The 22,074-nt window shown below is 39.2% G+C and overlaps 3 protein-coding genes across 5 annotated transcripts; 1 reads left to right on the top strand and 2 right to left on the bottom strand.

The window, feature by feature from the left end:
* Window positions 1–1,404: 1,404 nt before the first annotated feature.
* On the bottom strand, window positions 1,405–8,349 carry atp23 (ATP23 metallopeptidase and ATP synthase assembly factor homolog). The gene is made up of 6 exons (XM_010887080.4): window positions 7,941–8,349; window positions 7,217–7,262; window positions 3,120–3,201; window positions 2,872–3,009; window positions 2,686–2,769; window positions 1,405–2,111 (listed from the first exon to the last, which is right to left on the bottom strand). Exons 1-6 carry the CDS (start codon window positions 8,089–8,091, stop codon window positions 1,908–1,910), a joined length of 705 nt encoding a protein of 234 aa, XP_010885382.1. The 5' UTR covers window positions 8,092–8,349; the 3' UTR covers window positions 1,405–1,907.
* Window positions 8,350–8,785: 436 nt separating this feature from the next.
* rpap3 (RNA polymerase II associated protein 3) lies at window positions 8,786–14,748 on the top strand. Of its 3 annotated transcripts, none has more exons than XM_020042609.3 (17): window positions 8,786–9,002; window positions 9,889–10,044; window positions 10,145–10,288; window positions 10,458–10,577; window positions 10,810–10,937; window positions 11,048–11,169; window positions 11,308–11,378; window positions 11,468–11,587; window positions 11,760–11,887; window positions 11,978–12,099; window positions 12,226–12,296; window positions 12,389–12,481; window positions 12,606–12,844; window positions 12,977–13,175; window positions 13,358–13,455; window positions 13,975–14,075; window positions 14,184–14,748. In XM_020042609.3, exons 2-17 carry the CDS (start codon window positions 9,895–9,897, stop codon window positions 14,267–14,269), a joined length of 1,992 nt encoding a protein of 663 aa, XP_019898168.2. In that variant the 5' UTR covers window positions 8,786–9,002; window positions 9,889–9,894; the 3' UTR covers window positions 14,270–14,748. The 3 variants fall into 3 exon arrangements, with proteins under 3 accessions (XP_019898168.2, XP_010885381.2, XP_010885380.2); XM_010887079.4 differs by lacking the exon at window positions 8,786–9,002 and adding an exon at window positions 9,252–9,443; XM_010887078.4 differs by lacking the exon at window positions 8,786–9,002 and adding an exon at window positions 9,252–9,750.
* Window positions 14,749–15,446: 698 nt separating this feature from the next.
* Window positions 15,447–21,074, bottom strand: LOC105020229 (carcinoembryonic antigen-related cell adhesion molecule 5). Its single transcript, XM_034290261.1, has 7 exons — window positions 21,014–21,074; window positions 19,648–19,695; window positions 19,171–19,416; window positions 17,852–18,103; window positions 16,940–17,188; window positions 16,705–16,819; window positions 15,447–16,499 (listed from the first exon to the last, which is right to left on the bottom strand). The coding sequence occupies exons 1-6, from the start codon at window positions 21,063–21,065 to the stop codon at window positions 16,731–16,733; spliced, it is 936 nt and encodes a 311-aa protein (XP_034146152.1). The 5' UTR covers window positions 21,066–21,074; the 3' UTR covers window positions 15,447–16,499; window positions 16,705–16,730.
* Window positions 21,075–22,074: the final 1,000 nt, after the last annotated feature.

Here is a 22,074-nt window from a genome sequence, read left to right as displayed (position 1 = left end):
GCATCAATCCCACCCATTCACTACAAATATACTGGCTGGATCAACAACAAAATACTAACCTAAATGACAGACTGCACAGAAGGAAGCCGGTACAGAATAAATATATTCCAAAGCATGCATCCTGCTGCAACCAGATTCTGAAGAAGTACTGTGAAGAATTAGTTAAATAAAACGTTTTGTCCTGAACAGAAAGCATCATATTTCTGCATTCAGTCAAATCCAGATGACTGAATGCCACTTTATGTATTCCAGTATAGTGATGGCTCGATCATGTTTTTGGTATGCTGGTCATCAGCAAGGACTGAAGTTTATGGGGATAAAAATAAATTTAAAAGAGCTAAACACAGGCAAAATCCTTGAGGAAACCCTGGTTCAGGCTTTATTACAGACACTGGAAGAAAAATTCACATTTTAGCAGTACAATTACAGAGAATGAAAGGGAAAATCTATCTGGCAGTTGCTTAATAAGAAGACATTGAATGTTCCTGAGTGGCCTTATTATAGTTAACAAATATTGGCTTTACAATCTATGGCAAGATTTGAAAAATTTCTCTAGCAATGATGAACAACCTACTTGACAGAACTTGCCAAGTTATATACTACATAAAATGGACAAATATTGTACAATTCAGGTTTACAAATGTTTTAGAGACTTACCAAACCAATTAGGATTTACAGTTGTAGTCCTTGCCAAAGGGGTTCCTAACTTGTATTGACTGAGGGCGTGAATATCCTGCTCCGGAAAAAATTAAGAGATCACTGCACCTTTTTCTTTCCTTTCCAAAAAAGTCTGTAAGGAAGGTTTTGAGTGAGGAACAGAAGGGTTAAAATTAAGAGACCACTGGAAATTGAACGCTTCTGTTCCTCACTCAAAACTTTCCTTTTCAACTTTTTCGGGAAAGAAAAAGGTGCAGTGGTCTCTTTAATTTTTGAAGATATTTCACATTAGAGAATTTTGTGTAAATTGTTGACAATAAAATACAATTGAATTAATATTAATAATACAACAAAAATATGCAACAAAACTATGAAAAACTCAACATTTCCTAAAGGCACTGTATAGGGAGGGTTTGTCTGTCTGGGACTGAAGGGTTCATTCTTTGTTCACACACTGAGGAAGAGGTTTCAGTTGCACTAATGTTCTAAGGGAAGCAGTGTAACCTTACAATACAGGCCAGAATTCTCTGATACGGATGTAAAACCTTATTGTAGGATTACCTTGTATGGATAGAGGAATTATGCTAACACAGATTAAGGCATGACATGCTTAGACAAATTAGATTTCATAGTGCCTTCATGGAATGGTGCCTCGTAACTTTGGCATTATCCCCTAAGGCGCTCTTTATACACTTGTGTTTTTTTTTTAAACTTTGACCATTCATAAATACTAATACAGTACTATTATTCATGAGAATTATATCTTTATTTCAACACATTAACTAATTCAGTATAGACCAATCAAATCTATTTACAGCGAACTCTCAGTGGCAACCCACCAGCAAGAGAATGGTGGTCAGTTGCCTATGGAAACATATCCCCAGCTTCTCTGTATTTAAATTAGTTGTACAGGCATCATTCCCCACAGTAACAATGATTTCAGAACCTCTTCTCTAGGATAACAATTACAAGAACCTTACAAGATCAATTTCCAAAAGGGGACCCCTCCATCACATTCCTTTGTTACAGCATGAGTGTTCACAAATGCATACCATAATTCAGCATATCTTCTGATCTATCTAAATTTTGAGAGAAAGCACTGTCTAATTATTCCCTTCAAAACATAATTGCATACCGATTTGGACACATTCTGCTGAGGATAGGACCTGTCATCTGGATATTACCAAGCTTCCTGTTCACAGACGCACCAGCAGGAAATCATCTTGAATTGGATAATCCATTTGTGCACATTAAAGGTTTGCATAATACCGTCCGCGGCTTTCAAACTCTCTGTAGGCAAACTTGGCGTCCTCCTTGTCATGTGGGATTCGGCCAAAGGGGGCGTGGTCATTGAAGCAGGTGTCAAAAACCTCGTCTACAACTTTCTCCGCCTCCTCTGGGCTGACCTTCCTTACGGCCAGGATAGAGCGCAGGGCACGTCCCCGAACACATGCCTGGGGGGAGGGGAGTAGTGGGGTGACATAGGGAGTTCTAGATGTGAATATTGACATTTACATTTAGACATGGACACATTCATCTGAACCTTTCATTAAAATATTTTGGAATATGTCATTTGGTTATTTTGAACCATGGATTTCCAACATTGCGGAAATATTTTTTGGGGTTACACACACGCACATGCACACGCACACAGTGACACTTTAGTTTTTGCTCCCCCAAAAACATCCCGTCTCCTCCTTATCCTGTCTCAGACATATCATTTCCAATCCTAATCAAAACGAGGTTCAGGTGTGCAGCAGGTCATTAAAGGAGGGGGACGCACCGCTTCCTCTGTTTTAATAGGCTACAATCAGATGCTACTTTTATTTTGTCTTCTGAGTTAATGATTTGATTATCCAGGGCAACATTTAGAGAATTAACCGCAAAATACCCAGGTTGGAAAACCACACAACCCAGTAATAGGAAGTACATTTTACTCAATAAAATAGTGACCAGCCAAGACAGAGCTAAAAGAAAAAGGCTAATGAAATTTGGCTGCAGTGAATTTCTATTTTCTCCAGGGATTACCTGATGGTGCTTCTTGAGGCCAAAGTTGAACCTTGATACTTCATTCTGGAAGGAGCAATCCCCGCTGAGATTGGCTGCTCGAATCTGAGTAAGGGCCCAAAAAAAAACCAACAAAAAAAAGACACCTTCATTTCATTGACATGTGACTGGGCAACATTACAATGCATGTTCATTTATTGGTCTAACCTCTGAGCAGGCCAAGTGTTTGAAGTTGTTGAACCAATCAACGTGAGCCCGGCAGTGGTCAAAGGCATGGATGAGTTCATGTGTTACAACTCGATTCATGTGGGACTGCTGGTGAATATTGTTCTGACATAAAACAATCTACAATTGTTTGGGGTGAAAGAAGATCTATTGTTATCTTACAAATGTAATGCACATTAAACAGTACAGTATGGCATGATAGTACTTATTAACCATGATATATCTCTTACTTGGGATGATGTTGCGTCAAAACCGCCACTGACAGTCCCATCACAGTCTTCACAGGAGAAATGTCTGTCTTTATTCACTGTACTGAACAGACAGAATAATCCATTTATAGTAGGCCAATGTTTACTACAGTGTCTCATGCTGATTGACTATGAGTGGTCATAATTAGGTCAAATCACCATTAGCATATGATAGAAATATGATACCACAGGATGCTATTGTATATTGGAATTCACCAAGTTCAAGAATATATCATTAACACAGTTGTGTGAGTAAGCCAAGGGACACTAAAATCCCTTCCCCTGTGATAATAATCAAACTGAATTGTATGCAGTTTTGTGAACAGACTTTCCTGCGTAAACTTTAGGCTTGTGACTGGCAGCAGACTGGAGTAATTCCAGACAAGGTGATGGGCTTACTCCTATTTCCATAAGCTGTTCTTAACAATCTGTGACAATCAGGCCCCCAAGAAAAGTTAACGGCAGAGATGATCCTTGGTTCACAGAGGAACTGTCTAATCTATAAACTAAATGTGCAGTGGGCCAAAGCCAGAATGGGTATCTGGCTCACAGCAGTCTTTTACAGCACTGAAAAACAAATGCACTAATCCAAAAAAAACATGTAAACCATCCTTTTTATTTAAAATCCACAAAGGAAAACGTTTGTAACCTGATAACACTTCAGAAAAAAAAACCATTACATTCGTAAATGTACAAACTTGTATGCTCTTCAACATTAATTTCCCTCCGACTCTAAAGAAGTGACTGAAGTAGAATTGCAGTTCTTTACAAATCATTTAACTGAACATTGATAGTGGCCATATGTGTTTCCCGACTGGCAGCATGGATCAAGGCACTGTATCACAGTGTCATCGCAACCCAGGTTCTCATATTGAGCATGGCAAACCAAACATGTCCACGATTCTTGTGGTATGCTCTTTTCCAGTTGTGTTTTGTCCAACCCACTCTGGTTGAGTTAGCAGTGTGATATCAGGAAGACCAGCTTAGGGCTGGTAGTATGGACGGTAATAAAGGTATGCAGGTATAAATAGCCTATGTGCCATGGTATGGATTGGTCCAGAAGCTGTTACAGACAACATCAATAACAGTAACTAGAATTCATGTTGAAATACTTGATACATACTCAATTATTTTATAAGCTTTCACTTTAAGATCTTCATCAGTTGGTTTTAATGTTCTGAAGTTTATTTTATTAGTGAAATGTGGCTTAACCTTCAACTCTCCCCAGTCCACAGGAAGTTGCTGTGATGCAAAAAGGCCATTATGATGAAAATTGACCATTATGTACATCAAGGAGTACTCCAGGACTCGATTTTGGGGCCTCCGTTGTTCATGCTGCATATAAATCTTATTGGGGACACTGAAAAGTTGTAACATTCATTTTTATGCTGAAAACATTACTGTATCCCACTGCACCATCTATGAACCAATCGTTTGTCTACTTACAGTCTGACTTCCAAGTATTACAGAAGTCCCTCTTAGATGTTAAATTAGTATTGAATGCAAATAAAACAAAATACATGATATTCTATAGGTTGCGTAACTCAGATCTGACTAACCTTCAAATTACCACCCTAGGTATATTACATATCTACATATATTTGTCTTTAAAACACACATTACTCAAGTAAAAACAACAACAAAAAACAATCATGCTTGGATTCCTTCAACCAATATAGAGCCTGTCTATCTTGATAATAAAATAAATACTACAGGACAATTTTCTGTCTGTATCAATAGTCCAGGACAATCTATATGCAGCTTCTAAACTTAAAGTTTTCATTAGACACTGTCTACCACTGTGCCCTTTTATCTGGGGATAGCTTTATCATTGTGAATTGTGTGAAACGGGGAGATGGGCCTCTCTATATGTAAGACTGAAGCACTCTCCTGTTAATTACAAATTGCTTTTCCAAAAACGTTGAGCTTATCTCACATAACTTATCAAAAGTTAAAACAATGAATTATAGTACACAGGATTGGTTCCTCCTGGATACACCAAGGGTAGCCTCTGAACACAGTAAAACTGTCTGTAATAATCTTGCCAAATTTAGATGGAATAAGCTCCAAAATAAGGTCAGGCTTGAATGCCTAGAACCCATAAGTGAATTTAGAGTATTAATGGAGATTTCAGTACAAGAAAAATGTGTCTGCTTGAAATTAATGACTGTGTTGTTTTTATTGTGAAATGTTAATTTATTTATTTTTGGAAGGAGTACTATCTAAATGATACACTATATTGTGTATTGAACTTATGTGTTTTGAATCCTGTATTTTATATTTTTATATTTGTAAACTTAAATAAATATGAGATTAGAATGGTGCACAGGTGGCTCTAGACTACTTCAAAAAAGGACATAGCATTTCGAACACTAGTGGAAAGATAGAGTATATTTACTATTAATGTCCTGTCAAAATAGGTACCAGAAGGTCTGGCAGTGTTGGCCGATCAAAGCAGGCCAATGCAAACAGAAGCGCGTTGGTTCAGGTGACACCCCAATAATGTGATATGTTTGAAACGGCTGAAATCTACAGATAGTCTGTTGCATAGTGGAATGTTTTTCCAACTGCACAGCAAGATAACTATAGAAGCCAAATCCTGCCACCAAAGATACATCTACAATGTTGATCATGTAAATAGGATATGCATTTCCATTTTTAATATTGCGTGGTGATAACTACACTGACATGCAAAAGTTCAGGGGCACATAGACATTTCTTTTTTTCCATAAAAACATACATGACATTTGTTTGAATAGGAAGTATGGCAAAATGAATAGGAAATATAGGCATTGACATGGTTAGAAATAATAATTGTGTTTGCAACTGTAACAGCCTTGCAGACCTTTAGCATTCTAGTTGTACGGTGACTGTGCAACTCCATTATAGACAGAATACCAGCTGACTGCTTCTTCCCCAAATAGTTCTTGCATAGTTTGGAAGTGTGCTTTTGTAGGAGGAAATTGGCTCCAATCAAGCACCATCCTCAGGGTATGACATGGCGTTGCAAAATGGAGTGATAGCCTTCCTTCTTCCAAATCCCATTTACCATACACAAATATCCCTCTTTACCACCACCAAAGCATCCCCAGACCATCACATTTCCTCCACCATGCTTGACAGACGGCGTCAAGCACTCCTCCAGCATCTTTTCATTAGGTCTGCATCTCACAAATGTTCTTCTTTGTGATCTGAACACCTCAAACTTTCCCCCCCAGATTTTCCTCTGTCTAGTGTCTGTGTTATTTTGCTAATCTTGATCTTTGCTTTTTATTGGTCAGTCTGAGGTATGGCTTTTTCTTTGCAACTCTTCCTTATGTCTTATGATCTGGTTGGCTAGCCTAATTAATCCAAGACCCTTGCTGTAGGGTAAAGCATAGTAATAAATAAAATGTAAAAAGTTGTTTTAGATGGGCTGTGAAATTACCACCAGGGTAGGCTAATTATTCATTTTTGTTAGGCTAACATTCCTGGATGAAGCACTTACCAACTAGTGCTTTTGACTTGAAGGCAAAATGTAATGAGTGCAGCTTTCAGATGATAAAATAAGCCCTTGAATTGTACTCACAGGCTCATGAATTGTTGCATTATTCAACAGTCTGATTTGTTTCCATTATTTAAACCTGTAATATGGTTGAGAACTATATTTTGGCTTATGCTATTCCGGTTGCAGTGTTACGCACATTATTATTTTCACCCCAATATTTCTACTAAATGTGTAGAGGGCCTCAAAGTTGTGCTCTGGAGTTTTCATATAATGTCAGCCAGTAGTTGTGAAAGGGGTGCTTATGAGACAAAACCATTTTTTGGGTGTACTATGTCATTTAAGTGTACTACATCGCCCATTTTGTATGATATGTAGTAAAACCCCTCAAAATGTTTTATATGTATTTGGTTTGCTTAGGATCATGAAATGTATGTGTAAATGAAGAAAAGCTATTCTTATTTACACAGGGTATTTTTTTTACATTTGGTTTTCACTGGGCCATTACTATGAAATGACAAAAGTGTAATTTCAGTGTCATCCTAAGGGAAATATATCAACAAAGAGCTGTGTTGAGATTTTTGCTGGGACTTACCAGCCTGAGCTTTTCATGGCTCCAAGGAGTAGTTTTGCATATGGACCTACAAAGTACAGACTTAGATTAGGAGTAATCATGCAACATGACAGCAAACAGTCAACATCATAAAACAGGACAAATCCCTGTACATGTCCTTTTAAGTGGTGTGAGAAGGTATGGGCATCGTCAACTAAAGCATGTACTATTTATTATAGTGAAGTGTGTAGGCCTTACAATTTCATTATTTCTGATTACCCAGTTTGAAATGACTCCAGGTTTGATATGACTCCAACCAGGTCATCAGGAACGATATGCCAATTCATTGAAAGTCCCAACTAGTTCAACTGGTCATCTAGAAGGATAAAGACCCACCCAATTGACTACATTTAAATAGCAGATTACTTCGAGGGCGATGTCCATGCAAAATATTGCCTTTTGGGTCCTATAGAGGCATCTAACTTATTCTAAGTTAAACAATATTAATTCAACAGACAGATACTTCAGGTACAAAATATGATACTTATAACACTAGCTAGAGAGGGCTTGACCATTACTGATCAAAGTAAAAGGAATCAATTGTAATTTTCCAGGCGTCAACTTTGTTTAATAAACATGTTTGTTGTGCTACATTTAAAACTGGCTAATGTCTATCTCTTGTCATTTAGATAGTATTACCCCTTCCATGCAATATTTGGAGAATAGGGTAGTGACATAACTTGTCAGCTATCCTGTTATAACTTACTCGTTTCTATTGCGAATTGGAGCATGACCTGACATTTGTGATTGAACGTGAACAAGCTTTGTGCAATCGATCCTTTTTTAACCTTTCCCGAAGTCCTCTCCGGAAATAGGTTATATCCATAGTCCTCTTCTTGCTGTTTAGTTTGATCCATTGCATGGAGATAGCCACTTTTGCTTCTAGGAACAAGCACAGTCTAGCTAGTGACACCGGGGCTTAACAAAATGCTAGCTAGCAGGCGACAAGAGGTCATTTTCAACACACGAGTGTTAAAACTAGGGGCGCAACAACGCAGTACTTCCTGAAACGCTATCTAAGTAGACTGGACAGACTAGACTTTGGTTTGGAGTTGCGCAAGTCAATGGGAGTAATGAAAAAAATAGATTTCAAAGGTAATTTTATCGAAATCTAAATGCAAAACCTTGATTCGAGCCAACATCTTAAATAGTTAAAACGGGCATTATTACAACAAAGTCAAAGTGACAAAATGAAACGATTTCTGTTTTGTCAAAAACATTTTATATCTAAGGAGTGCTGTCATTTTTATGGTTTACACATGCGCAGATTAACGCGACAAAGCTGTAGCCACGATTACGTTTTTTTACGCATGTGCGTCGCCATGACATCCCAACAAGCGTGGAAGGAGATTTATATTGGTGAAGCATTATCTACCTAACCTCATAATACAACATCTTTGTCCACAGTTCTCAAATCACGCGGTAAGCCAGAGGTGAAAGGTGAAAGATACAATAAATGGCTGTGTTCGAGAGGATCATAACGCGACTGGTATTTCGTAATCAATCAGAATCGCCTGGTATCATTGCATAAATGCACACATTCTCTAAATTGCACTTGATGCGGGGTACTCCTGCTGGCAGTCTATGGAACCCCATTAGAGTGTAGTGTGGTTTATAAATTACCCAGTTGACAATATACAGACACGTGAAGACATTTTGGTCCTCTCGAACACGGAGATCTGTTTTGATCTTTGATGCGATGAGATATAGGAAAATAAATATCGTTGTCAGGGTGTGTCGTGGCTGCTAAGCTTAACCTTATTGACAGGTATGAATCAAGAAACTTCACGTGTTCTTCAAAAGTTCTAAATGACACGATTAAAAGATTATCCAGTATTAATGTATGTAAAATGTATATATCTACATGAATGACAATGTTCAAGTGACCTAATTAAAAAGCACACCATTCTACATATTTTCTTAAATCTTCGATATGTACATATCGTTGTTGCATTCCATATAGTTTCCTATCTCCCAATTTCTGTAAAATATCTACTGTAATAAGATCTAGCAATGTTTCCAATCTCACCAAAGCTATCTCGGGTGTAAGCCGACAACGCAAAGGTTTCTGGGAAGTGCTGTCATGGCGCTGAACACAAACAGAAAACGACAGTATAGTGATAGTTTTTAGCTGCAATTAAATGCTAGCAAGTTATCCTAATTTTAAGTGCTAAATAGAAATTACGATCTGTTCAGGACGAACGTACAGGTACTCAATAATAATCAATATTAGTATATAGTTTGCCAACTCTTGTTTGCAGGTCCCAGCCCAGGGGCCAGTAAAAGCATGACATTCGGAATGAGCTGAACATTTCGGTTATGCTAGCTAATTTCACAACTGTAACAGCAATTAACGTGAATAGTAATAGCAGCTAGTTACTGTAGGCCAAAACGCTATTTATTATTTAATTTAGTCAGTAACTTAATAAAACAACTTAGAATTTGTTTCACTGATAGTTCCTTGGCTACAGTTACAAGCTAGCTCCACGTAACGTTGAGACAACGTTAACTGCCAGGTAATGTCAATGCGGTGTGCGAACAGGCTCGCGTTACGTTATGTGGAGTAACTAGCTAGATCTGCGTTAAAATGAACATCTAAACCCCCTGTCTTGTCAAAGCCAAGTAGGTTATTATGTATTCAATGTACTTAACAGATAGGCATGTCTGGAAACAAAGCCATTGAACTCCAGCTGCAAATGCGACAAAATGCAGAAGACCTGCATAACTTCATGAAAGATCTTGACAGTTGGGAGACTGACATAAAGAAGAAGGACGAGGAACTAAGAAACGGGATTGTCAGCAAATCTCCAGTATGTTACACTTGAAATAAATTGTTTAAATTTGATGTTTAGCTACAGAGTTACGGTTGTGTTATTTATGAATGTTTGATAATTTATTTCTGTCTTTTAGAAAATCCTCCCACCAGTGCGAAACAAGGACTACAAAAAGAAGAGGGAGAAAAAGAAGGCATTAGACAAAAATGCAAAGACTGAATCCAAGCCAGCATCCAGAATAAAGTCTTATGATTATCAGTCGTGGGATAAATTTGATGTGGTAATGGATCTGGTGGATCTTGTCTGTTTGCATTCAATTATTAGTTCTTAAGGCCACACCATACTTCATACGTAGCTCTATGTAATTTTGTGTGGCTCAAATTGACCTCTGTCTGTTTGCTTTCAACTGAATGTTACACTTAATACGTTTTTAAAATGTCTTCTGATAGGACACAGCTTTGGAGTCCATGGATAAAGAGGACAGTGCTGCTGAGTCAAATGACTCTGAATCAGAGGAAGCTGGAGTCCCTGCTACTGACCGAGACAAAGCCCTTGCTGAGAAGGAGAAAGTATGGAATCAAACTCAGCTTTTAGGAAAATGACACTGGGCTGGACAGGAAATGTCTGTGGGACTAGACCAAGTACTCGTACGCTACCAACACTTGGTCGCTTTCGAATGCTTCCTTGTTAACTACTATCACCAGTATCTGTTGTAGTAATCAATGATCAGTCAGTATTATGTTACTTCTTTACTGCTTTAAAGGAGTACAAATGTTCTTTTCTATTTTTTAATGTTTTAAGGGTAATCGGCTGTTTAAAGAAGGGAAGTATGATAATGCCATTGAATGTTACACCAGGGGAATGGACGCAGACCCTTACAACCCAATTCTGCCAACAAACAGAGCAGCTTGCTTCTTCAGACTAAAGAAGTAAGCCACACCCCCTGATTATCCCTGTAATGGTGGTATTTATGTAATGTAAATATTTCATTTTGAATTCCAATATTATTTAGATTAATTCTTTTTTTTCTCTTTATCAGGTTCGCTGTTGCTGAAGCTGACTGCAACTTATCAATTGCTCTGGACTGTAACTATTTCAAAGCTTTTTCAAGACGAGGGGCGTGTCGATTTGCCCTGCAAAATTATGTATCAGCCCTAGAAGGTAAGGAGTAACAGATTAACATTACAAAGCATGCTTTCAAAAGAAGTCCTGTACAGAGGACATTTGTTTTATGTTGCTCACTATTTAATAACAGTAGTTTACTTTTCTGTTTGATTCCTGCTTCCTCTACATAAAAAGATTATGAAATGGTTCTCAAGCTGGATCCTGGGAACGTGGAGGCACAGAATGAAGTGAAGAAATGTAAAGAGGTGGGGTATCCTTGGAATATGGTGTTGGTGCTAGTACCTCTGTATTACTTTCTTAGATTCCCTCTCTAACCTCTCCTCTCAATCTGTAGGCCATTGCTAAATTGGGTGGAGAAGCAGAAAGCCCAGACACTGCTGTTGTGGACCTAAAGCAGCAGCAGCTGATGGAGGAACAGAGGAAAAAACAGGAGGCAGTGGTGCAGAAAGACCGGGTAGAGCCAACTATGTTTTTATGTGGATTCAGGCTGACTACATACTGTAGGTTTCGTGTTAACCTATGCAGCTGTCATTGACACAACACTGCTATATTACAATATTACAAAATATTAGCCTTTTTGTTTCAAATGTTGTTTTAGACGTAATTCTAAATTCTGACTCTTTCAGGGGAACGCATATTTTAAAGAAGGGAAATATGAGGCAGCCGTGGACTGCTACAGTAAGGGCATGGAAGCGGACAGCACCAATGTCTTGTTGCCGGCCAACCGGGCCATGGCTTACTTAAAGCTACTGAGGTATACCGCTGGGAAGGCTGGATAAGCGGGAATTGTTGTGAGTAAATTCAGTCAAAGCTGTGCCTGGATTAAGCGTGATTCTCTCTTCAGATTTAAAGAGGCCGAGGAGGACTGCAGTAAAGCCATAGCCCTGGATGGGACCTACACAAAGGCGTTTGCCCGCAGAGGGACGGCCAGGAGCGGACTGGGACTTTTGAAAGAAGCTAAAGAAGGTACTTCTTGGCTACTTTATACAGACAAAGTACTTTATACAGACAAAGATTGGTAACGTTATTAGTAGGTATTCCATCAAATAGCCTTGTGCAGTTGGAGGTATATGAAAATATTTTTTCTTTTAGATTTTGAGGAGGTCCTGAAACTGGAACCAGGAAACAAACAAGCATTAAATGAGCTGAAGAAGATCACCAGTGTAAGTATGGTGTGGTTCAATAATCCTTTTTAGTGTGATGGTTCCTACAGTATTCCTCCGCTTTGACATGGCATCTCTTTCCTCCTGCACAGGCCATGGCCACCAGGGGTCTGCTGGCGACAGAGAAGCAGTCACAGCGGAGGACAGTAGAGCCTATCAACAAACCACCTCATCTGCGGTCAACCGTACGTCTCTGCGATTAACCGGGAAAATATTCTCACTGCGATATTTCCATGACTAGCTAGAAAGAGTCACATTAGAAACGGTTTATGAACGTTGAGTGTTGCTGTTGGGTTCCTTGCGTTTCAGAAGCCATTGAGGAGAGTGGAAATTGGGGAGGTGGGTGGGCAGGACCCGGTCCAGGAGGAGGTGGGTGGGCAGGACCTGGTCCAGGAGGAGCAGTCTGTTGTGTTCACTTCAACCACTGCCACTGTCAGTAGGGCCCAGAAGACGGCTTCCATTACAGAAATCAACAGTGATGTCCAGGGTGAGGCATCGCCGCCCCCTAGTGCTAAGATCCTGAAAATTGCAGAGATTTCCCACGTCGCGTAAGTGTTTTCTCTTGTTTGATCCCAAACCGCTCGCTCCATGCTTTTTGTCGATGTTTTTAGTTTGTTTTTAATATCGCTGCTAGGCCTTTGTCAGTCGAAACTCTATAAGGGTGTTTTGTGTTTTATCAGAGGTGGGGAAGGAGATGCTGTCAGAGCACCGACCAGGAAGCATGAACAGGCCACCGTCAGCAAACCAGCAGAACTACCAGTTACAACCTCCACAACAGAGCCCGAGGCCATGCCCCCTGCCCCCACTAACAGCTTCCAACTAGAGGCGGACTTCAGGAACTTTAGAAATAACCCTGAAGCCATGTACAAGTATTTGAAGGTAGGAGTTCACACAACACTATATGTTACATTTTCCAAGGGAGACCTGGTCTTTTGTTTAGTGCTCCGTTTATGCACGACTAAATTCATATACAGCAATAGGATTTGTTTATGCAACAACAAGAAAAGCATGTCACTGCCAAAAAGGACTGGATTTATTTTCTGTCCATGTTCTGTTTTTAGCAAATCAAGCCTCAGGCGTATGCCAAGATCTTCCAGAGCTCTCTTGAACCAGACATACTCAATCAGATTCTAAGGACATTACAAACGTTCTACATCAAGTAAGTTCTGTACCAATACCACAGTATTACAAATGTCACGACTTCTATAATTACTGTGAGATATATCGCTGGAAAACTACCAATATCTGGGTTTGCTTATACTTTAGGCCAGTATTGGATTCTTCTGTTAATCTTTCTATATTGCAAACCCACATGGAACCGTTAATGTTAACTCTGTGGCTGTCCGGTTGCCTCTCACACCAAGCTAGGAGGTGTCCCAGCTGGAATAGTCAGCAGCAAGATCCCTGACAGGAACTTAGTGTATTTTCAAACTGATTAATTGCCATAGTGAGCGATACCTCACCAAGGAAAATCCTTTTTAGTTTTTACTGCACTGAACCTTTAATGCACACATGGCTGCCTCTGGGAAATAATGTCATCAAATGGAAACATTCAAGGATATTGAATAACAACTATTGGCCTCCTTAGGCCCAAATAGAGACATCATCGTCAGCTCTGATAAACCTATGTGGGTCATCCTTCAGATTGAGCACTGTTTTAATGTCAACTCTACTACAGGAACGAAGAACCCTCTGTCATACTGGAAATCCTCAGGAGTCTGGCCAGTGTGAGGCGGTTCCACATGGCCATCATGTTCATGTCCAACCCAGAGAAGAAAGGTACTGATTTGTTGTTCATCTGGCACAGTTCCACCTTCATTCATTTAGCCTCAGTGCAAAATGTTTACACAGCTGTAACTGACATCTTTGGTTTTTTCATTCTTCTAGTCCTACTAGAATTGTTTGACTGTCTTCACCAAGCTGGACTTAAAGACGCTTCAGTTGGAGCCCTGCAAAAGATGTATGGAGTGTGATGTCAGTGGAGAATCAGCGATATAGCTTTTTACAACCTGGTTGAAGTAGTGTTATTTTTTTAATGCTTATTTACATGTTGCTAATCCAAACCTAGCTGTACGTAAATGCATCAGTTAATTCTGGCTGCCATGTTGGAAGGTCTGTAACCTGATGTGATACCATACATATGCATGACATGGTCAAACCAGAGTGTTCCAGCTACAGCCTTGCCATCTAATCTGAATTGCTGACATACCAATTATCAGATTGTAGGCTGTAGTTGGAACACTTGTTTTCCTCATGTTTAGTGTGATGACCTAATACTTGGCCCAGTCTTCATTGAAGATCATTAAAATTGCAGATAAATGGACAGATTCTAACAAAATCGCATTTTTACATGTTGAAAACACAAATGGACTTAACATTTGTAAGGAAGTCAACACAATATAGGAAATACATATAAATGAAAATAAATATATATGAAAGACATGGGGGTCTACTGGAAGTCTACTAACACATTTTTTTATCTTGGATATGCAAGAAAAATCCTTGGATATTCAAGCAAAGGACAGGAAAGAGCTAGTGTTAACTGTCTTAGCAGGGGACTAGTATTAAAACGTGTTTCTTAAGTTAGTACTGTCCTTTATATGCATACCAATTAGTTAAGGATAATTGTTTTAATTTTTGTAGTCTTTGTCCCCTTCTAAAATGTAATTAATAAGCATGTTTTGCTACATGTAATACATTTCTACGTCCGTGAGGTTAAAAAAAAAATTGTCAGGACATTATGTAAATGTTTTATTTCCCTGTAGAAATGACATTACCAAATGTTGACACCTACAGTAACAGTGGTGTCTTACCAGCCAAGCATGTGAGCAGTACCTGAACGTGTGTGTAGGAGAGACGTGGTACTCCTGAGAACCGGACAAATGCCAGCACAACGGATGTTCTCTTATACAACAGGAAAAATCAAGGGGATAACAATCATCTCAGTAATGAATTCAGAAGTGAGATCCAGGATTACCCAGAGGAGCTAGCAAAAGGCTAGCACAAGTGTTTTGACCTAGATGGTAGATATCAGCTCTGCTGCACTGTTTTAGTTTCTTAGGCAGTTGTTAGGCATTTTTCTGCTCCTGCTGAATCTTTTAATACTGCCCAGTTACCTGAGGTTTCTGACCAATGGACCATTCACTTTATTTGCCAACATCTGCCTATTCTATTCAGACCCAGTGAATGTTACTGCTTGAATGTGCAGATGTGTTTAAATCTGTTTCTCTCATTATGGAGATGCTGAGCTTTGTGATGTAATGTAACAACCACAGTATATTCACAGCCAAAGGATGGGTTGTAATCACATGTATTATTCATTTTAACCTAGATGCACACAAATGTAACCATTCGAACATAAGAGTATTATCAATGGAGGAACCTAAGCAGTTAGACAGGGTGTGTGTAGATACAGTACATCACCTCTGGAAAATTGTTCTTATGTACTCTACCAACTCATCTATAATCTGTGATAATCAAAAAGGAACAAATTACATGGAAGCAATTCAGTGTGCTTTACAAAGAAACATACATAAGAATAAAAACAAACAATAGAATAAAAACATCAAATAGGCAATTCAATGTGCTTTACATAGAATACGGAAATAGAAATTTAAAAGATTTAAAACGAAATAAAAACAACCGGTAGATTCCGTAAGAGACTCCATGAGGAAGCGAGAAAAGCTGTAAGCCTCACTGTGTGGTTAAGAGCTCAGTCATAGGCATGAGAAAAGACAAGTGTTTTTAACCTGGATTTCAAAAGTGATGGGTTTGGGGTACGTCTAAGATCTTCTGGTAGTTTATTCCTGTATTATGCAGCATAACTGCTAAATTCCACTTCGCCATATTTAGTCAGGATTTACATTCAAGATCCACATTTTCGATATTCAGGGTGGTCCCCTAATGTTTGATGGGGTAAGTTGATGCTACACATCAGTTGGATGGGATTGTACATAGTACCCATCGTAACAATTTGGATTTATTATGGAACTATAGAATTATTATTTTTATCATAATCATTATTGTTTCAACTTAAGTAATCAGTTTGATGTATTTTATATATTGGGACAGATATAATTTGAACAAAGTCAACAAACAATATTTACCGTTTACTTAAAATATTTAATCTGAGCTACGTTCTCTGACGTAGAGTTGGCATTCAGTCGGTCTTCCATGATTGCAGCTTTAAACTCCATCTTAAATCTGGAAAAAGGTTGCACATTGCAAGATGTTAATAAGTCTCAATTGTTTCTTCATTAAACACTTAGAAGAGAGGCTATAACCATGATGAAGCATTTGGCCAAGCCTTTCTACATCAATAATCATAACATTTGGTGACCAATAAGCCAAATGTGCCATCACTTGATTGTAATAATAATGACATTTCAAGCAATTCAGATGTGCACACCTTGTACCACACTGCCCTCTGCTGGATCATGGTGAGATTACACTGGCAAGTGTGATTGTTAGGGCAAACAGGAACAGGGACATAATCTGTGTCACCTTTGTGGCATTGGACTTTTCTGTAACATACACGAGCAATACAAAATGAACAAAGAAAACATTAGTGGCTGACCATGAACACCATGTCTATGGTCTAGTTACAGAACCTGTGGTCAGTACTGATATGTGTTTTGCTGTACCTTCCACCCTTATGGTCCTGCGGACCACTTCAGAATGAGCTGAGACCGTATTTTCAACCCTGCATGTAATCATCTCTGACTTCACGTGTCTGTTGGCCGTCATCTCCATCTTGCTGCCATTGACAAGCCGACCTTCATAGATCCAGAAGTAGTCACAGCTGGGAGTGCATTTGGCAGAGCACTGAAATTCAGACCTGACGCCGACGACAACGACGTCTGGACCAATGATTTCAGCCTCTGATGGACCCACTGATGGAAGAAAAACAATGTTAAGTCGTTCCCTGATGGATAAATCAACCTGTTGATTTGGGTGTAGAACTTGTGAAACAAGAACAGGAGAGCATCTGAGAATCTTTAGATCAGAATGAGGAAACTCTCAATAGCCTGCTGTGATGATGTGTGGTTGTTAGCACACAGTTTAATACCTTATCTGAGATACACTTCCATGTTCTATCCCTCACTGATATGTGAATTGTGTTATAAGTCATTGCATTCTTTACAAACAAATCGTTTAAGATTACATTCATGGGGAAGCTCTGCACTAATTGAAGGTTAAGTATCTCAGAAAGGTGTTAGGCCACAAGCCACTAGAACAGCATCAGTGTACCTTGGCATAGACACAAGTCTCTGGAACGCAACTGTTGACATGCCTCAGAACCCAGTTGATAACCCACATTTCTCAATAACCTAAACCACTCGATAACCTACACCACTCAATAACCCACACTTCTCAATAACCTAAACCACTCAATAACCTACACCACTCAATAACCCACACCACTGAATAACCCACACCACTCAATAACCCACACCACTTAATAACTCACACCACTTAATAACTCACACCACTCAATAACTCACACCACTCAATAACTCACCCCACTCAATAACCTACACCACTCAATAACTTACATATCACAGGGATGGTTCTGCTTGCCATAGCGTATAGACCAGACACACTGTTTTCTGCCTGGCAGTCCAGTTTCACAGGGAATGCAAAATCTGAGGAATTTATAGTAATATTGCCCCCATTTCCCACAAGTGATTGGTCCACTGTCCAGGTGTAGTTGCAGGAGGGATGACATTTGGCGTGACACTGGAAGCTCTCAGAGTACCCTTGGGTCATCAGGTCAGGGCCAATGATAGTTACGTTGTTTGGTCCCTCTAGAAACAGAACAAATGTATGTAATAATATATTCCCCATCTATATCAACTGCATGGTAAGATGATATCTTAAATGATTGATTTGATAATTTGAAAAAATCTTTTGATCCCCTGCTGATTTTGTACATTTGCCCACTGACGAACAAAATGTTCAGTCTATAATTTTAATGGTAGCTTTATTTGAACTGTGAGGGACAGAGTAACAAAATAATCTAGAAAAACGCTTGTCAATAATGTCGATTAATATAATTTTTTTTGCATTTTACTAAGTGAAATAAGTATTGGACCCTTCTGCAAAACATGACATGACTTGTTGGCAATCACAGAGGTCAGAGGTCAGACGTTTCTTGTAGTTGGCCACCAGATTTGCACACATCTCAGGAGGGATTTTGTCCCACTCCACTTTGCAGATCTTCTACAAGTCTTTAAGGTTTCAAGGCTGACATTTGGCAACTCAAACCTTCAGCTCCCTCCCCAGATTTTCTATGGGATTAAGGTCTGGAGACTGGCTAGGCCACTCCAGGACCTTAATGTGCTGCTTCTTGAGCCACTCCTTTGTTGCATTGGCCATGTGTTTTGGGTCATTGTCATGCTGGAATATCCATCCATGACCCATTTTCAATGCCCTGGCTGAGGGAAGGAGGTTCTCACCCAAGATTTGACGGTACATGGCCCCTGTCCCAACTTTTTAGAAACATATTGCTGGCATCAAGTTCAAAATGGGCATGTGTTTTTCCAAAAACAATAACATTTCTCAGTTTCAACATTTGATATGTTGTCTTGGTACTATTTTCAAATACATTTTATTAGCATTTTACGCTGCATCACAACTTTTTTGGAAACTGGTTGTAGAGCAGTATAATAAAAATTGCTTTGCTGTTCCATTACTAACAGAGGGCACTGTATTTTCTGTCATTGAGGAATATTTCAATATAAACAAAAAACACACATGATGTGTAACTAACATGTTTTATATGGTTGCAAAGGCAAATACCACAGCAATTCAAGAACCAACAGCTGTCATTTTAGATGAATTGCTATAAAGAAGAAAACACCCACACACCTACCTAAAACCTGTAGGATCTTTTCAACAGTGGAGGACACCCCAGATGTATTTCTTGCAGTGCAGGTAATTGTTAGTGTCTCCTTCCATTGAACAACCGTGAAGAACAGATTGTTTCCAGGTTCAACCTGCCCGTCTTTACCCATGGTGTAGTTACAGGAGGGAAAGCACTGGGCAACACACTCAAAACTGCAAGGCACACCCACCGTCACAAAGTCTGGTCCAACAATGACTGGGTCCAAGAGAACAGCTTTGAAGTACAGAACACAGTCAGGCAATGTAGCCCTAGGAATTTTCTGAATAGAGTAAATGATCTTATTTAACAGTGTTTAACTTAACGTGAGAATTGTCATGTCATGTCCTCTTTGGTATAGTCGTTGACTGTTAGCATTTCCCCATTTCCTTAGATATATTTGAGAAGTCCCAACAGGTCTGTTAATGTAATGTTATGCTTGGATAAAATATGTTGTGGTTTACTTACAGATACCGTTACTACCTCCAGCATTCGTTACAGCTGATCCTAAAAGTCCTAAAACATAAGCCTCAGTGTTATCATAAACATGTATATCTGTACATCATAATGCTTAAGACATGTTGGTTCTCAGCATATCTTGTAAGCAGGGCTTGACATTGGCACCCGCCCAGCGGAATTCGGCTGTTGCGAGTAACGCAGTCACTCTTACTAGCCATTTTGATGGGTGGGATTCTATTTACACAGGGTTTTTCCAGCTTTCAAAACTCAAACCAAAATCTCGCACCGCCTCTGTGTGTTGGCATGGTAAAACATGATTTTTCTCTGGAGAACAGCCGTACTGTCAATGAAATCTGGCAACCTCGCATACAGGACCACACGGGTCCTGACATCGCGGAGATGAATAACGTCAGAAATACAAGATGATCTTTCTTTTACACCCAAGCATGTCAAAATATTTCAATGAAACGTAATAACCTGAAACTACATCCAAACCGCATATTTTTTTTTGTAACTTTTCAGGTGACTTCTAGTATAGCCTACAATTACAGATTTATTTAAAGAGAGATCGCGAGACAAATGAAGATGACTGGTGAAAAGATAATCAGATTAGGGTGTGTACTGCCACCAAAAACATTGGGCTATATATGCAATATACAGTGAAAGAAATATACAATAAACATATTTAAGTCACTAAGAATATACATATATGAACCTGAAGAAGACTTTGGATCAGTGACAGCAGCAGAGCCTAGGACAGATGAAGGAGGTCGAGAGAGGGCGATTAACAATACGACTTCAAGGCAAGCTGTTCACGTGGACATGGACAACAGGGCAGATTTATTTCAGTAGAAAGGGGGTTGGGGTACCACCTATGCCTAATTTTGGGCCAGGAAAACCCCTGTGTGTGTGTGTGTGTGTATATATATATATATATATATATATATATATATATATATACACACACACACACACACACACACACACACACATACACACACACAGTTACAATGTCAGTGACATTACGACCTATACATCCCTACAACTCCCATGAGCACTACATACATACAGTGTTTGATTCTGGTCCATTTGTGTTAGGCCTATTGCCTTGCACGCCAGTGACCAACAGTGTGAACTAGACAAACTACGATGTAGCACTGTTAAACAAATAAATATAATTTCCCAACAACAAAATGGTGGCTAGTGAAAATGCTGAGTGGCTAAAAAGTCAATGTCAAGCGCTGCTTTTAAGTGGCTATATTATTTGATTAATTTCAAACCCACATTGTCATACTGAAACATTATTATATTTCTCTTTTTTTTTGCCAAAGTAACTAAAAAAACATCTCTAATGTTTTTATCATGACCATATTACCTGCCAGGTGCAGTAGCAGCAGAAGCAAGTTGCAAGAGTGAGTTTCTTTCATTGTCTCGCAGCAGTGGAATGAAGTGAATGGTCTCAAGGAGATGTGTGCCTGGTAAATGTACGCCTTATCAGAGACGACTAGCAGAGCAAACACACCCTGCCTTGATCCTTTTCATTTCAGCAAGTTATTTAAAATACAATTACTTCTGTGGTGACTAATAAGGTGTAACAGAGCTGACAGTTCTCACTGTGAAACCTGTCGGGTACTGGAAAGCTGAAGTCAAGTGATGGTGACATGATTTGTTGTAACAGACAGCACCGCCTGAAGAGATACACTGGAGAGCAAAGGTACAGTGGCTCTAAAAAGTATTCACCCCCTTTGACTTTTTCCCCATTTCACTGTGTTACAACATGAAATGCCATTGATCATAATCACAAAGTTCATCATGTCAAAAAAGTGCATAATATTGGCAAATTGTTCTAAATGAATTAAAAAGTAACAAAACATGTGTAGCACAAGTATTCCCCCCTTTCGCTCTGACACACCTGGATGAGTTGCGGTGCAACCGTCAGTAGAAGAAATTGGTTAAATTTCTACGTGTGCAATCAAGGTGTTTCACATGATTGCCGGTTAAATACACCTGTCACTGGGAGGTCCCACAGTTGGGCTTATAAACAAAAGGTCCTTGAGTGGCCCAGTCCAAGCCCAGACCTCAATCCAATTGAGCATACGTAGAAAGAGTTGAAAATTGCTGTTCATCAGGGGTCCCCATTCAGCTTGAAGGAGCCTGAGCTTTTGTAGAGAGGAAAGTGTCCGAATGTGATTAGCTTGTAAAGTGATTAGCAAATAGACTCATGGCTGCCGAAGGGGTTTCTACCAAATAGAGATTAGTATGGGAGGTTTTAGATTTTGGGCATGGCTTTTACCACAATCACTTATCAAAAGTCAAATACAAGGAGAAAAAAGTCTGTCAGGGCCAACCCTGAGTTGGAACAGGAAATAAATAAAGACCAGCTAAGTCTTTCATGAAAATTGTTGAAGCCGCTCTGCGTTAGACCACTTCTGCAAT

The sequence above is a fragment of the Esox lucius genome, chromosome 23, assembly GCF_011004845.1.
Source record: "Esox lucius isolate fEsoLuc1 chromosome 23, fEsoLuc1.pri, whole genome shotgun sequence".
Lineage (NCBI taxonomy): Eukaryota > Metazoa > Chordata > Actinopteri > Esociformes > Esocidae > Esox > Esox lucius.
Note: the sequence above shows the minus strand (reverse complement) of the source record. Positions and strands in the feature narration are given on the sequence as shown.